General features: G+C 40.2%; 1 protein-coding gene across 2 annotated transcripts in view; it reads right to left on the bottom strand.

Annotated features, from left to right (window-relative positions):
* The window catches only part of XRCC4 (X-ray repair cross complementing 4), a 297968-nt gene that overhangs the window by 188857 nt on the left and 92875 nt on the right, over positions 1-16236 (bottom strand). For both annotated transcript variants that reach the window (XM_075541249.1, XM_075541250.1), the window contains exon 4: positions 183-349. In XM_075541249.1, coding sequence (XP_075397364.1) covers positions 183-349 — 167 coding nt within the window. The remainder of the gene's footprint in view (positions 1-182; positions 350-16236) is intronic.

Here is a 16236-nt window from a genome sequence, read left to right as displayed (position 1 = left end):
TACCACCAGCTGCTCCCTCAGGAAAAAGATGGAGCTTTCTACTCTCTGAAAGAGTTACAGTCTTGGAAACTCACAGGGGCAGTTCTACCCTCACCTATAGGACAATGATGTGGGTTTTATCAAAATGACAATAATATAAAGAGAAATGGTGTCTTTAAAATGCAAGCATATTGTCCACATACCGTCCCTGAATATCATTCCAATCTCTCAGAAGCCTTTCATTTTCTTTCTGCAGGTGCTGGGTTTTGGCTTGGTTTTCAGCAATGGTGTCCAGGCAGTCACAAAGAAGTTCTCGAATGACCTCAGCTGGGCTCGCAACTTTCTCTAGGTTGAAAGAACCAAGTCTGAACTAGGATGAAAGGAAAACAATCAGATTGAGATGAGTGTAGGGCTAAGTACCAGTTTTAACATGTACAGTACCTTTTGAGGGAAAAGAAAAGTGTTAGATTCAAATACAGTACATTTGTCAGATACAAACACAGTGACCATATAACCAGGCTACATTCTTACAGTTTATCATATAGCTCAACATGTAATCTATGAAAAATATTTAAGACAGGTAAATGTTTCTCTAGCAAAAAAGAAAGCAACATAAATGCCATATTAAAATACTATTATCTTTTGGGTAAAACTTAGTTCTAAGTAAATCTGCTCAGAAATGAAATATGATGTTTAGTTCCAGTCTCTCTTAATATGGGCAGTAAAGCAGAAGTCATTGATGGCTAGCACAACAATCTATTTCTAAGGAAAGATAAAAATTGTGATAATAATTCAAAGAAAGGTAGGATTCTAAGACTGATAAGGCTGAGAGCATCTCACCTCATCTCACTCCCACGGAGGCAATATAAACGCACAGATAACCTATCGGACAGAGCCAAACTGCCCTTTGAGTTTCCAGGACTGTAACTAACTGTTTAGGGGAGTAAAATGCCCAGTATTCTACCATGGAGTTCTGGTGGTTTCAAACATTGAACCTGATGGTTAGTGACCCAATTCTTAACCACTGGGACACCACATAGGAATTCCTTTATCTAAAATTAACAAGTTATTTAATAAATTATAAATAATAATGTTAAGTGTCAAGATTGAGCCTTTTTGCCAAAAGGTAAATGCAGGAGCATAAACATTCCTCTACCAGGAAAACATATAAATATATCACAAAGTCTCAGTTATGGTCTGCTGAAGGTAACACAGATACTCCTTATTTGGCAGTCCAGTCCCTGTTCAGTTTATTCCAACTTACGGCAACGCCGTGTGTACAGAGAACCACTCTATAGGGGGTTCCAGGCCATGGCTCTCGGAAAGTAGATCTCCAGACCCCTATCGTCTGACGTGATTCTAAGCAGGTTTGAACAACCTTTGTTTCGTTTAGTAGTCTGGCACCTGCCCATCTGCATGAACAAGAGCCTCCCGCAGAAACTCGTAGTAATTATTATCTTTATCTTTGACATCAGAACAAAATCATGAAGATAGTTATGCCTATACTGTTACCACATCTTGAGGGCAAACTGTAACTCAGAACACAAATTACATTAAGCTGAGGATATCTTTACTAAAGTGGAACTATTACTACATCCATTTTATAGATTAACAAAGTGAACTTGAGGAGAGATATTCAATCAATGCACTGAAAGGTTCTAGTGTGATCTGTTTGTTATGCACTTTCCTGGGATACATATGTGCAGAATGAGAAAATATGTATACCTTAAAAAAGATGTAGTGGTGATTGATCACTCCTAGATAAATCTCTATTAGTCAATTAACAAATAGACCAGGAAGTCACTAAAGTGGGCAACCAAGTGCTACTGGAGGGACATTTTACAAATCATTTCAGCTAACTCCCACAATTTCAGATCATTTGAATGTATAAGACACAGAGAAAAATTTTTTGCAAGAATTATGCCTGCTAATTTACTTCAAATCTTTAATTTGTAAAAAAGAACAACATTCTTTCTTATTTAATATTATAGCAATGTTCCTAAAAAACTTAAATGCTGATGTAAAGGATAACAATGGATATTTATATTCTTGAGGATCATAGATATATGTTGAGGATCACATATTACTTTTCTTGCACCCCAGAAATTGTATATGTAACTTTGTATGTGTACTTAAAAAACAAACAAACAAAGTCAATTATAATGTCCATTTAACCCGTGAATTTATCTTATCTCAATTTTTCCTCTTTCTAAACAACAGGAAGGGAAGTAGATTAAGAAAATAAAATCTTGATGTTCAGATAATCTTGTTATTTGAAGCTTACACACATAACTCCAATTAAGCAATTTGAGAAATGTTAAAAGAAAAATTGGAAAGGGGGGCATCAAAACATTTGAAGGCACATTTATTTAGTTGAAATTATTACAGATAATTTTGTCTGATCTGTATTTTGATTGTTCTTAAGTTTATAGTAAAATGGCCAAAAGCATTTGCAATTGTATTTCTAACAAATTGATGTATGATTTCATTCAAAATCATTTTATTTTAATGTGAACGCTTCATGCGTGCAAACATATATCATGGAAAGCACATTTTGGCATTTCCCTTTTTAAGCACCTCTGTGTGTTAACACCCAGTACAGAGTCAGAGACAAGGGTCAGCTGTAGAATATACTTTTATGAATCAACACAAAGAAAAAACAGTATTTTATTTTAGTTTTTGATATGTGAGGACATTATCAGCAAAACATAAACCCACAGAGTGACCTTGTATTTTCTTATTACAACTGTCAGGCACCTGTGCCTAAGATGGACATTTTCAGATAGGAAAGAGTTTTTAATCATTTGAAGCTTCAATACCATACTGATAAAGGAATTCATGCACACATTAATCCTGAAAAAAGTAATCACTAAAATGTACATGTAGAATTAAACATAGACCCCGTCCTCTACAATTTCATTTTATAGGCAAAAAAGCAAGAATCAATTCTAAATGCACTAAAAGAAGTGCAGTCTTTTCTTTTGAGTTCCAATTATTCTAAGTGGCTTTACCTTTTATTTGAACACAACTCGGAGCACATTGTAGGCACTCATTAAAGACTGACGCATTTCTTCATGGCATGATCCCAAAGTGCAAAGAGAATAAAAATAAGATGAGCAAAGAAAATTTGGGGAGATATTATTGACAATTACAATCTTTGCTATATTTATCACAATGCTGTCTGTTGGTCAGATTGCGAGGATTTGGGGTTGTCTTTACAAGAGAGCCTGGGAGTGTAATGGATACGAGTCAGGCTGCAATCTGCCAAGGTAAGCAGCTCGAAACAACTAGCCAAGAGAGACAAGACTTTTGACTCCCACACACAGTTTCCGTGTCACAAACCAACAGAGGCAGTCCTAACCTGTCCCACAGGCTCACTATGAATCAGCATCGATGTGACGGCAGTGATTTGTTTTGGGTTTTTGTTTGTTTGTTTGTTTACATTGAGTTGTAATTCATACAGAAGGCTACAGTCCTTCATCTTCAGGAGCATGTGCTTCAAGTCCTCCTAGGTTTCAGCAAGCAAGATGGGTCATTTGCACGTTGCAGCTTGTTAAAATGTCTTCCTTAAAAAAATAAAAAAGGTAACATACAATTTTCCTCTAGTTTTTTAAAGCTTCTTCCCCGCCTCCCCAACCCACTATCATGATCCCGTTTCTACCTTACAAATCTGGTTAGACCAGAGGATGTGCACTGATACAGAGAAGAATTGGAAATAGGTAATCCAGGACAGATAAACCCCTCAGGACCAATAATGAGAGTAGTGATACCAGGAGGGCAATGGGAAGGTGGGATAGAAAGGGGGAGCCGATTACACGGAACTACATATAACCCCCTTCCTGGGGGATGGACAAGAGAAGAGTGAGTGAAGGGAGACATCAGACAGTGTAAGACATGAAAAAATAATAATAATTGACAAATTATCAAGGGTTCATGAGGAAGGGAGGGTAGGGAGGGAGGGGAAAACGAGGAGCTGATACCAAGGGCTCAAGCAGAAAGAAAATGTTTTTGAGAATGATGATGACAACAAATGTACAAATGTGCTTGACACAATGGATGTATTGATTGTGGTAATAGGTGTGTGAGCCCCCAGTAAAATGATTTAAAACAGAAAAAAAAGTCTTCTACTAATCCTAATGCCAAGTTCTTCATATAGTCTTGGTTTTTTTGGCTACTTGTATAGCATACAAATTTAATGAGTACAGTTAAAGGATACAACACTGACACACCTCTCCTTCTCAGCTTTATCATGATCTTTTGCTTTCTTTCTGTATAATGTTCTTAATGCATCCACAACTCATCGTGTTCAATGATTCAACTCTATTCCTAAGACGTGCTTGAAATTCAGGAGGAATATACTCCAGGTTGAATTTCAGCTCTCTTAGGTTTTACTTTTCTTCTACTTCCTTCTGAACTTGCATATGAGTAATTGAGTCAGTCCCTGACCACCCTGTGGTTGCTCGCCTTCAGCTTCCCCATCATCTACCGCACAGCCGTAGACCTTTGGAATCCTGTGTAATCAGTCCAGCAACGTCCATGAGCACAGTTGCTGCTTATGTTGTTGGAAAAAAAGCATTTGCATTAAAGAGGTTATCGATCTTGCAAAATTCTGTCATTTCATCTCCAGGTTTGTTTCTATAACCAAGGATATATTCCATCAATTGTCGCTTCTTCCTTTTCAACTTTACATGTTTCAAGCACCAATAATTATCAATGCATGTTGATTGCATGTTTGATCAATTTCTCATTGAGGATATTAGTAAAATTCTTCAATTTATGCATCACTAGCTTCAGTGAATCATGTATAAATCTGAATGATATTTGTATTAACTGCATTTCTTGTATGAATGTAGTTCTTATTCTATCAGAGGCAGCACTGTATCTCGAGATAGTGGAATGTCCTTTCTGAGGGTGACTGCAGTGCCATTCCTCTTGGATCTTTTATTTCCAGGATAGCAAACCATATGGTTACCTGATTCAAAATGGCCAACATCAATTCATTTCAGATCACACACACCTCAGATATTGATTTTATGCATTTTATTTCATTTTCGAGGGCTTCCAATTTTCCTAGAATTATACTTCATACATTCTGAGTTCGGATTATTAATTACTGTTTGGGTTTTACTCCATCCACATCATCATTATGGTTGACTCTACTCTGAGACAACAGCTTTTTCTAGTCCCATGAGAGCCTACCAACCTAAGGAGTTCATCTTCTGGTACTATATATAACAATGTTCTGCCACTATTTCTGGGCTGTTCAGTATCTGACAATGTTTTACTGCTATTGACAACCTTTTCTGTGGATAATTCCTCAGAATTGAACAGCCTATTCCCTCTCTGTAGTCTGTTCTTAGCCGGGGAGCTCCGTAGCAATCTGATCATTCTAGTATTTGAAATATCAGGGACACGACTTCCAGCCTCGCGTGTGTAAGCCACCACAGTACGACAAAATGACCGGCAAGTCGTGGGTTTCTGCCAATAGTCAATATCAGTGGAAAGGAAGAGGAGAAAATGGGCTTTCTGGTTTGCTTATTAACTTTCTTTCCTTGCTTCCTGCCTCCTTTGTTCCTTGCGTCCTCTTTCATCTTTCCTTCCTTCCTTCCTTCCTTCCTTCCTTCCTTCCTTCCTTCCTTCCTTCCTTCCCGCTCCCCATCCTCCCCTTTCTCTTTTCCCAACTCCTTCCTTCCTTTTCCTCCTTTCGTCCTCAGCGTCTATCAGTGTCGCTCCAGCAATGGGCTGCACTGAAAATGCTCGCACCTGTGGCACTCCTGGCACTGCGGTCCTCGCAGTCCACACTTGGCTGTCAGCTTGTCACGCTGGGGTGGCTTGTATGTTGCTGTGATGCTCCAAGCTATGTCACTGAGCCAGCTGAGTTGCCCAAAGTGAGCAGAGTACAGTGGAGCTTGCACCGATGAACAGACAACAAAGAAGGCCGCAGCAGGACATTAACTGGGAGCTGCCAGAGGTTCCGGCCAGACTGAAAAGAGGACTTACATCAAGGGATACCACTGCTGCCATCAGATGGATCTTGGCTGAAAGCAGAGGACACCAGAAAGAGGTTTACTGGTGCTTTATTTTCTATGTCAAAGCATTCAACTGTGTGGATCGTAAAAAACACTGGATAAACTTGAGGAAAATGGGAATTCTAGAATACTTCAATGTGTTCATGTGAAACTTGGACATGGATCAAGAGATAGCTGTATAAACAGAACAAGGGAAGACTACATTGTTTAAAATCAGGAAAGGTGTGCATTGTTGCATCCCCTCACCATATTTATTCGATCTGTATTATGCTGAGCCAACAGAGAAGCTGGATTATATGAAGAAGGGTGTGGCATCAGGATTAGAGAAAGGCTTAGAAATAACCTGCAGAATGCAGACGACACCACCGTGCTTGCTGAAATTGATAAAGACTTGAAGCACTTGCTGATGAAGATCAAGGATGACAGCTTTCAGTAGGGATTACAACTAATGTGAAGAAGGGCAAAATCCTTACTACTGGACCAATAGGTAACATCATGATAAATGGGGGAACAATTAGGTTATCGAGGATTATGTCTTGCTATATCCACAATCAATGCTCGTGGAAACAGCAGTCAAGAAATAAAGCAATGTGTTGCATGGGTAAATATGCTGCAAAAGATCTCTTCAGGGTATTGAAAAGCAACGATGTGCACCTGGCCCAGGCCATGGTATTGCCAATTGCCTCATATGCATGTGAAAATGCGAATTCAATAACGAATACTGAAGAACAATGAATGCACGAAAATTGTGGTATTAGAGAAGAATATTGAAAGTACCATGGACTGCTAAAAGGACAAACAAATCTATCTTGGAGGAAGTAGAGCCAGAGTGCTCTTCAGAGGCAAGGATGGCAAGACTTCGTCTTACATACTTTGAACATGTCAGGAGAGACCAGTCTCTGGAGAACAGCATGCTTGGTAAAGAAGAGGGGCAGTAATAAAGAGGAAGGCCCTCAAGGACACTGACTGGCACATAGCTGCGACAATGAGAGTGCAACACGGAACAAAGGCGGCAACGGCGCAGTCCGTCATTGTGTTGTACATAGGGTCCCTCAGCTTTGGTACAGCCGCATCTCTGCAAACACTAGTCGCCAGCTCACCCAGTGCTACCTTTTGTCTCTTCCACCATTCTTGGCAGTTTCCTATATTTATCTTCTCTACTCAAGTCCCTACTTGGTCTAATTATTTTTTATGGATAGGTCTAATACAGATGGTAACTAAAGGTCCTAAGTAAGTGCTGTGCAGCAAGCACCCTTAAAAAGGTATGCATTACACAATTAATTCAAGTACTGAGAGAATAATAATCATACTCGGAGAGCTTGGACATGTGGTAGAAATGATTAAATGGAAAATTAATATTTACAAAAATTATCTAAAACGTTTTCCAAGAAAGGACATGTTATCACAGCACATTTTAGACCCTGATGTTAACTTTCAAAGAGTACATAATAACATACTCAATGCTGATCTCTTTTTTAAAGTACAATATAAATAACCTATAAACAAAAAAGAAAAGGGAAAGAAAAATATGTAAAAAGATGGAGAACTATACTGCGAAGTTAAGGGAGAATGGAATAAATGGGTGCTTAGGGGTGAGGACTTAAAAAGCTGAGTGCCTATCGTCCTTCACAAGAAGGTTAACAGAGAATACCACAAATAGGAAAGCAAGAGAGAAAAAAGGAAGCATGAAAAGCTTTCATAAAACAACAAGGTAAATAAGAATTGCCCAAAGGAGTTGAAAGTAGAATTGGAGACTCATAAGTCTGAGGTAGAGGATACGATTTTTCCATTATAAGTCTTATGGCAATTGTCTGGCTTTGTAAATCTTTCTACATGTAGCAGTGTGATAAAATTAAAACACAAACAAGCCCTGACTGCGATAAGATCTGGGTCTACTTTTAGGCTATTTGCTATGACTACAGATCACTCACTGTTGATGTAGCCAAAAGAAAGCCAAGTATCCTTTCTGATGACACGGTGTGCTCTTTAAGACTCCAACAACAACAACATAAATGACCTACGAGAAAAGCTAATGAATCGCAGCCAAAATACCGGCTATGAGAACTTCTACACCTTAATTCTACTAAAAGCGAGATCAGTATCTTTGACTGACTCATTTAAGTATCCTAAAGAATAATGAAACAATCCTATTCAACAAATTCTTTGTTGTAGTTACCAAGAATATGAAGTCATATGGGAGTTCAGCAAGGACCCTTTTGGGGGTCTGTCAAAGTAGAGTGGTATTCTTAAAACTCTCTCTAGATCAAGAATTGTGAGCCTGCTTCTGAGTACTCATTTGAGAGCCTGACCCACTGATATATATAATTTTAAGCACAGTTGTAGTTCTCCCATATACCTGTTTGCTCTAAATCATAACTTTGTTTCCCAGGCTCTGGCTAGTTCTACATTTGTGTTGGTTCTGTGTCAACTTGACTGAGCCAAGATTCCCAAGATTTGGCAATTAAGACCTGGAAATTCACCATGATGTGATCCAACACAATGCAATCACTTCCATAATGGGATCTCCTATGAACAGCCAATCAATTAGTTATAAGATTAGATTGGGATGCAATACCCTTACCAGATAAGAGACCTGATGCAATCAATTGAAAGGCAATTTCTGAGAGGGTGTGTCCTCATTCCTATATAAGTAGACGCTGTGGAAAAACTTGTTTAAGTTTTGCTGAGTTTGGATATAGTTCCTGGAACTAAGTCAATGGTCTAACGTCTGTTTGCCCATCCTGGGAGTAGTCAGTGGTCAGTCACTGCCAATCTTAAATGCATTCACTTCTGCATCTATAAGCCTGACTTACTGATCTTGGAATCATTCGTCAATGAATACAATCTGTGGTCTTCTTGACAGTCTTTGGCTTATCAGCCTTTCCAGCTACTGGAGTTCAAAGAAGCTTCTAACCTTATAGCTGATACACAAACTTGGAACCTGGCTGGACAAGCCTGCTTCTACAACTGTGTGAGCCATTGTCTTGACATATATATATATAAATATTGTGTTAGTCTGGGTTGTATAGAGAAACAAATTCATGGACACTGATATGTGCACAAGAAAGAGGTTTATATACAAGAGCAATTGAATATTGAGAAAAATCCCAGTCCTGTCCCCATCAAGTCCATAAGTCCAATATTAGCCTATATGCCCGATACCAATTTATAAAGTCCTCTTACGACTCATGAAACACATGCAATAACAGCAAATGCAGGAAGATCACAGGCCAGTAGGTGCAAAGTCTTTTGGATCATCTCAGCACAGGCAGGGGTCTCCATGTGGCTCCTCCAGTTCCCAAGGTATAGAGTCTATCAGCATAGTGCCAATGCGTCTTGTCATGTGTCTTGTCAGTAGAGTGTCTCTCAGGGAGCAAGCAGAGAGAGAGTGTGTTTCCAGCGTCCATGGAAGAAATACTGGAGTTCCCAAAATTCTCAGGAGAAGGTCATGCCCACACAGAGGCCTAATTGGCTATGATCTGATTGACAAACTAGACTCCACCCCTTCACTCTTATTCCTCTCAAGTCCCAAATTGACACCAGATTATGTAACTACCACAGATATATAAATGAATATATATTAATTGCTTCTCCAGAAAAGTCAGCCTAAGATAACACCTCTTGTTTGTTGACTTCTTTTGTAACAGCCTTTCCTATAAAATGATCTTTTTTTTTTTTCTAAAAATGTAAGTCTTCTGCCCTACCCAACCCTCCTGCTGCAAAGATGAGCTTCTCTAACTAATCAAGATACCATGGAATCTTTCTCCAACGGCCTCTTAATAGCATCTGCAGCCACAACCACCTCTCGACTCAGGTCAATACAAACATGTAACTTATCCTTTCTATATTTAGGTAAAAGGAGACAAGCTGCAAGAGAAATGCTAAAACTTCATTACCAAGTCCTCCTTAAAGTAGTCTTTTAAAAATATTTTTGTAAGATCCTTCAACTTTTCTTGGCATCAGCTTTCCCAAACTTTCACTAATATCTACCATCATCTTCATCTTTTTCCTACACTAGCAGGTGGTCTTCCCCAATAATTCAGGGGGAAATGTCAGGTGACCAAGCAATGGCTCAATCAAATTCTAGATAGCCACACGCATAATTATATGCTACACAGGGGTAAATTATGCCCTCACGTTCTAAATCCTTTTCTGGGAAAATGCACGACTTCCTAGTCCAGGATGCCCTATTTCTAAAGAGTGAACTCCTGCGGCCAGAACTCAATGAAACAGCAGTAAACAGAGAGCAATCGACTTTGGTGGCGTGGGCCTACTAGATTCTCTTGAATAATGCAAATTAGAGGAGGCTTAAGAATTGGGTTCCATGGGTTTATATAAAGCTAGGATTTGTGTGTGTGTGTTTGTGAGTGTGTTTGTGAGTGTGTGTGTGAACAAGTCAGTCTGCAATGAACGACAGGAGGTTGAGGAGATGTGCCCCATTGAAAGCCAGTGTATTTGTGACCCTGCCTAAGTCACACTCTACTTCAGTAAACTCTACGCCGTGGGGCTCTGGGATGTGCTCGTGAGTCCACGAACTCCTTCTCCATCCTCACCCCCATGTTGCTTTAAGATAACAAGGAGTACACATACAGTTCTTACAGTCAAATGATCCCTCCTTAGTTTAACCACCTCCATGTCCTTGCTGCATATTTCAGAAAAACAACTGTTCCTGTTATTTGAATATTTTTTTATTCAACTTATCCGTGGATATCATTCTCTGTACTTTCCAGTGATCTCACTCCATATCTTTGGCACTTTCATTCAGTGCTTACCTGAGAATGTTATGTGCGGCACATGTTACAAGAGAATGACACGGGAATGTGAAAAGGACAAGCTTGCATCGTGTCTTCCTGACATACGTAAGCTCAAAGTAGGGCCGAACAGCTAAGTAAGGATTTACAGTATGCCCAGATGGGAGAATTGATGGGAAGAGCTGAGTGCCGTCATCGGACACATCAGGGGAATTGACTTGGCGGAGCAGAGTGGCAGCAAACTGAGACGCGAAGGCTGACTAGTTAGTCAGGAAGGGAAATACGGAGGAAGAGGAAAGGACAAGTACTCTGGGATGACAAGACCTGGAAGTGAGAGCACACACAGCGCATAGGAACCACTGGGAAAATGTGTCCTAGGTAAAATGAGACGAGGTAGAAAGGAACCTCAGTCTATTATGAAAGCTTTGCTTAAAAAACCCAAAACTCGGCAATCAATTCTCCCTCTAGCAGTTGTAAGCTCCTACCCATCCCGGTACTTTCTTGTCGACACTGACACGAGTTTAAATGGTTTGCATGTTAACAGCCTCCCTCAGTCCCCATGCTTTCCTTGCCCTCTCGCCTTTGTGCTGCGTTCTCCATTAAAAATCTCTCACCATGGATCACTTGGACCTTTGTTTCTGAGACCACGGGATGCGTCGCCATTACTGTTTCCTTTGTGCTGGCTTCTGTGGCGCCACACTTGTTTGGCTCTGAGAGCACATCACTAACTGCTCCTTCTCAGGCTCCTTGAAAGACTCTGACTTTTACGATGGTCCTTTGAAAGTGAGTTGCAGTGTCACTCGTTGCTCTGCTTTCTACCCACTTTCTCCACGAGTTCTTCCAAAGTCTCCTATGATTTCAACACCTGACAAGATGCTGGTAAATTCCAAAATCTGTATCTTTAGGCCATACCAGTATTGAGTGTCAGCTTTCTAATGGATGTCTCCACTTGAATGTGTCAGATACCCCCAAACTTACCAAATAAAAAAACCCAAAACACTCACGCTCTATCTCCAGAAATCTTAACTAGAGTAGACAGCCTTATCTTTCTCCCACAACTGGTGGTTTTAAATGGCAACCTGATAGTTCCCAGCCTGACGAGTAACCCAGTATGACAGCAATGCTCCACTTCACCACTAGTGTGTTAGACAGGGTTCTCTAAAGAAACAAAACCAGGACACCTCTGAGAGAGAGATGGATAGATAGACAGACAGAGAGAGAGAGGGAGGGAGGGAGGGAGGGAGCGAGAGAAAGAGAGAGAGATACATAGATACATAGATAGATAGAGAAATAGAGACACAACATGAAGGAATATAACAGCCAATTAGTCCACACAGCAGTACAGAGGGATCCGTTAAATTCACTTCCATAAAACAGTTAATAGACTGGAAGTCCTTCAACTCAAGAGGGCTACTGGGTCCAAGGTCAAGGATGCACATAGCTGAGTCTTCCCTAGAGCACTTCAGGCAGTCCGACCACAGGCAGTAAAACAGCAGGGCAGGTCACCAACAGTCAACAGCTCAGGAGTTTAACAAAGCAGGCTCAGATGGGATATCCAACTCAGGCAATGCATGATGACAGGATCCGCCAGCCTCAAGCTCAAGCAATGTACAGACAAACAGGGTGGTAAAGGAGGTCTCGAAGGAACCTCAAGCTCTACTACTACTCAATCAGTTTGTTGTACTGTGATGGCTTGCATGTTGCTGAGATGCTGGAAGCTATGAAGTTAATATTTTAAGTATCAGCGGGGTCACCTCAGTTTCAGCAGAGCTTCCAAAGTAAGAACAGACAGACTTCAAAAAGATGAGCACTCCAGAGATGGACGGCACTCAAAGCACCACTGGGGAAAACTCACTGGGTAAAATACAGATAAGACAAATTGACTATTAATATGGCAACAAACAATGGAGCTAAATTTTCACAGTCAAAAAAAGGCCAGAAGCTAACTGTGGAACACTGCTCACATGTAAATTCACGCTGAAGTTGAAGAAAATTAAAAGCAAGTCCTGGAGAAACAAAATATGATATTGAGTGTAGCCCAAGAATTTAGAGATGATCTCAAGAACAGATTCTACCCTTTGAGCACTAACGACTGAAGGCCTCATGAGCTGTGGCGGTGACATCAAGAACAGATTCTACCCTTTGAGCACTAACGACTGAAGGCCTCATGAGCTGTAGGGGTGACATCAAGAACAGATTCTACCCTTTGAGCACTAACGACTGAAGGCCTCATGAGCTGTGGGGGTGACATCAAGAACAGATTCTACCCTTTGAGCACTAACGACTGAAGGCCTCATGAGCTGTGGCGGTGACATCAAGAACAGATTCTACCCTTTGAGCACTAACGACTGAAGGCCTCATGAACTGTGGCGGTGACATCAAGAACAGATTCTACCCTTTGAGCACTAACGACTGAAGGCCTCATGAGCTGTGGCGGTGACATCAAGAACAGATTCTACCCTTTGAGCACTAACGACTGAAGGCCTCATGAGCTGTGGGGTGACATCAAGAACAGATTCTACCCTTTGAGCACTAACGACTGAAGGCCTCATGAGCTGTGGGGGTGACATCAAGAACAGATTCTACCCTTTGAGCACTAACGACTGAAGGCCTCATGAGCTGTGGCGGTGACATCAAGAACAGATTCTACCCTTTGAGCACTAACGACTGAAGGCCTCATGAGCTGTGGCGGTTACATCAAGAACAGATTCTACCCTTTGAGCACTAACGACTGAAGGCCTCATGAGCTGTGGCGGTGACATCAAGAACAGATTCTACCCTTTGAGCACTAACGACTGAAGGCCTCATGAGCTGTGGCGGTTACATCAAGAACAGATTCTACCCTTTGAGCACTAACGACTGAAGGCCTCATGAGCTGTGGCGGTGACATCAAGAACAGATTCTACCCTTTGAGCACTAACGACTGAAGGCCTCATGAGCTGTGGGGTGACATCAAGAACAGATTCTACCCTTTGAGCACTAACGACTGAAGGCCTCATGAGCTGTGGGGGTGACATCAAGAACAGATTCTACCCTTTGAGCACTAACGACGGAAGGCCTCATGAGCTGTGGCGGTGACATCAAGAACAGATTCTACCCTTTGAGCACTAACGACTGAAGGCCTCATGAGCTGTGGCGGTGACATCAAGAACAGATTCTACCCTTTGAGCACTAACGACTGAAGGCCTCATGAGCTGTGGCGGTGACATCAAGAACAGATTCTACCCTTTGAGCACTAACGACTGAAGGCCTCATGAGCTGTGGCGGTGACATCAAGAACAGATTCTACCCTTTGAGCACTAACGACTGAAGGCCTCATGAGCTGTGGGGGTGACATCAAGAACAGATTCTACCCTTTGAGCACTAACGACTGAAGGCCTCATGAGCTGTGGCGGTGACATCAAGAACAGATTCTACCCTTTGAGCACTAACGACTGAAGGCCTCATGAGCTGTGGCGGTGACATCAAGAACAGATTCTACCCTTTGAGCACTAACGACTGAAGGCCTCATGAGCTGTGGCGGTGACATCAAGAACAGATTCTACCCTTTGAGCACTAACGACTGAAGGCCTCATGAGCTGTGGCGGTGACATCAAGAACAGATTCTACCCTTTGAGCACTAACGACTGAAGGCCTCATGAGCTGTGGGGGTGACATCAAGAACAGATTCTACCCTTTGAGCACTAACGACTGAAGGCCTCATGAGCTGTGGCGGTGACATCAAGAACAGATTCTACCCTTTGAGCACTAACGACTGAAGGCCTCATGAGCTGTGGCGGTTACATCAAGAACAGATTCTACCCTTTGAGCACTAACGACTGAAGGCCTCATGAGCTGTAGGGGTGACATCAAGAACAGATTCTACCCTTTGAGCACTAACGACTGAAGGCCTCATGAGCTGTGGCGGTGACATCAAGAACATCAAACATGAAGGAAGCAAAAGGTCATTTAAAAGGCAAGGCAAAAGAAAACATCAAAATGGATGTCAGAGAGACTCTGAAACTTGCTTTTAAACACAGAATAGCTAAAGCAAATGAAAGATATGATGATGTGAAAAAGCTGAATAGGAAATGTCAAAGGAAACTTAAGTATACAAAGTATTATACTGATATATAGTTTTTTCTATTTCTCTCTTTTACTCCAAACATCCCTAATCATGGGACAAGAGTAGAATCTTAAACACTGTTACTTCATTAGTTATGACTCTGAAGATTTGTGACTAGAATTGATCAGGAAAAGCATCTCAGTATTATAGTATAACAACTTTCTATGAATTATAGTAGTTTGATAACATTTACTGAATACTTACTATGTATTAGGGATTATGTCAGTTAATAGTGATATAATTTTACTACAGATGTCTGGGTAAATAGCAATGAATTCTGTTTTTGAATTCTGGAGCTAAGACTAAAATAGTGTCAGGAGCATGTGAAATGTAATCAATAAATTTCTGTAGAACCCTGAATAAAAATGTGAAATTAAATTCAACAGTCCTTCTTTAGCTCCTGCCTAGTATGTGATACTATGCATCCTGCCATGTACGTGATGTTACAGAAAGACGAGTCAAATAAAATATCTGCTTTAAGTAAATGTAAAGACCTACAAAGTTAATGAATTCACTTTGTGGAAATTAATATGAACTATTAATATAATGTCACAACTATGAGTTTCTAACTTTTAAAAACCCAAAGTATAAAAGTAGTCAAGAAATTTTGTAATGCTGCATTCTAAAATTACTGTTTTCGATGAAATGATATTACCGCATATTTTTCATGGAATTCCAAATGTTGTTGGTGTGGTAACTATGTAAATAATCATGTTACATAGAATAACAACCTGCTGTTAGCAAATATTAAAACCAGATCTTTGTTTCAGTTAGGTCCAAAAGAAATCAACTTCTTTGGCATATTACACTTTTTCTGACCTATTTTTTATGAAGCAGTTTCAAATGTGAAGACAGCAGTTGCCAAAAATGTTCAAATGGCAATAGCAATGATTATATTTTGACAAATTCAGAATTATAATTAATTCAAAGAAGTACTAAGTAAGAGTCCTTAAAACTAAAAGGTAGAAATGATGGAGAAGAGGATAGTTTCTGAAAATAGCATATATTTCATGAAAATACTAGAAGGTACACAATTATATAAAGTATATGAAAAATCATTTCCTTGGGAACACATAGTAAGTGATATAAAATATATTTCATAAAAATTTTTAAAGGGTAATATTTCTTTGACTAACTCAAAATGTCAGCTCAAAGATTTATGTTCAATACTGAAAATGTTCCAGTAAAAATTGACACTTACTGTACTGGTTATTATTTATCAAGAGGGAAAAGTACATTCCCTTAATAAACCACAATTCTACAGACTAGGTTTTTGGGTTTTTTCTTAAGTACGATAAGTAAGTAAGTGCTTGTCTCTACATCGAAGAAGTCCAGCATGCCTGCTATGCTTTTGAAGCACGAGCCCCTTTCT

The sequence above is a fragment of the Tenrec ecaudatus genome, chromosome 2 (genome assembly GCF_050624435.1).
Source record: "Tenrec ecaudatus isolate mTenEca1 chromosome 2, mTenEca1.hap1, whole genome shotgun sequence".
NCBI classification, from domain to species: Eukaryota; Metazoa; Chordata; class Mammalia; order Afrosoricida; family Tenrecidae; genus Tenrec; species Tenrec ecaudatus.
This window is presented reverse-complemented; position numbering and strand designations above follow the sequence as displayed.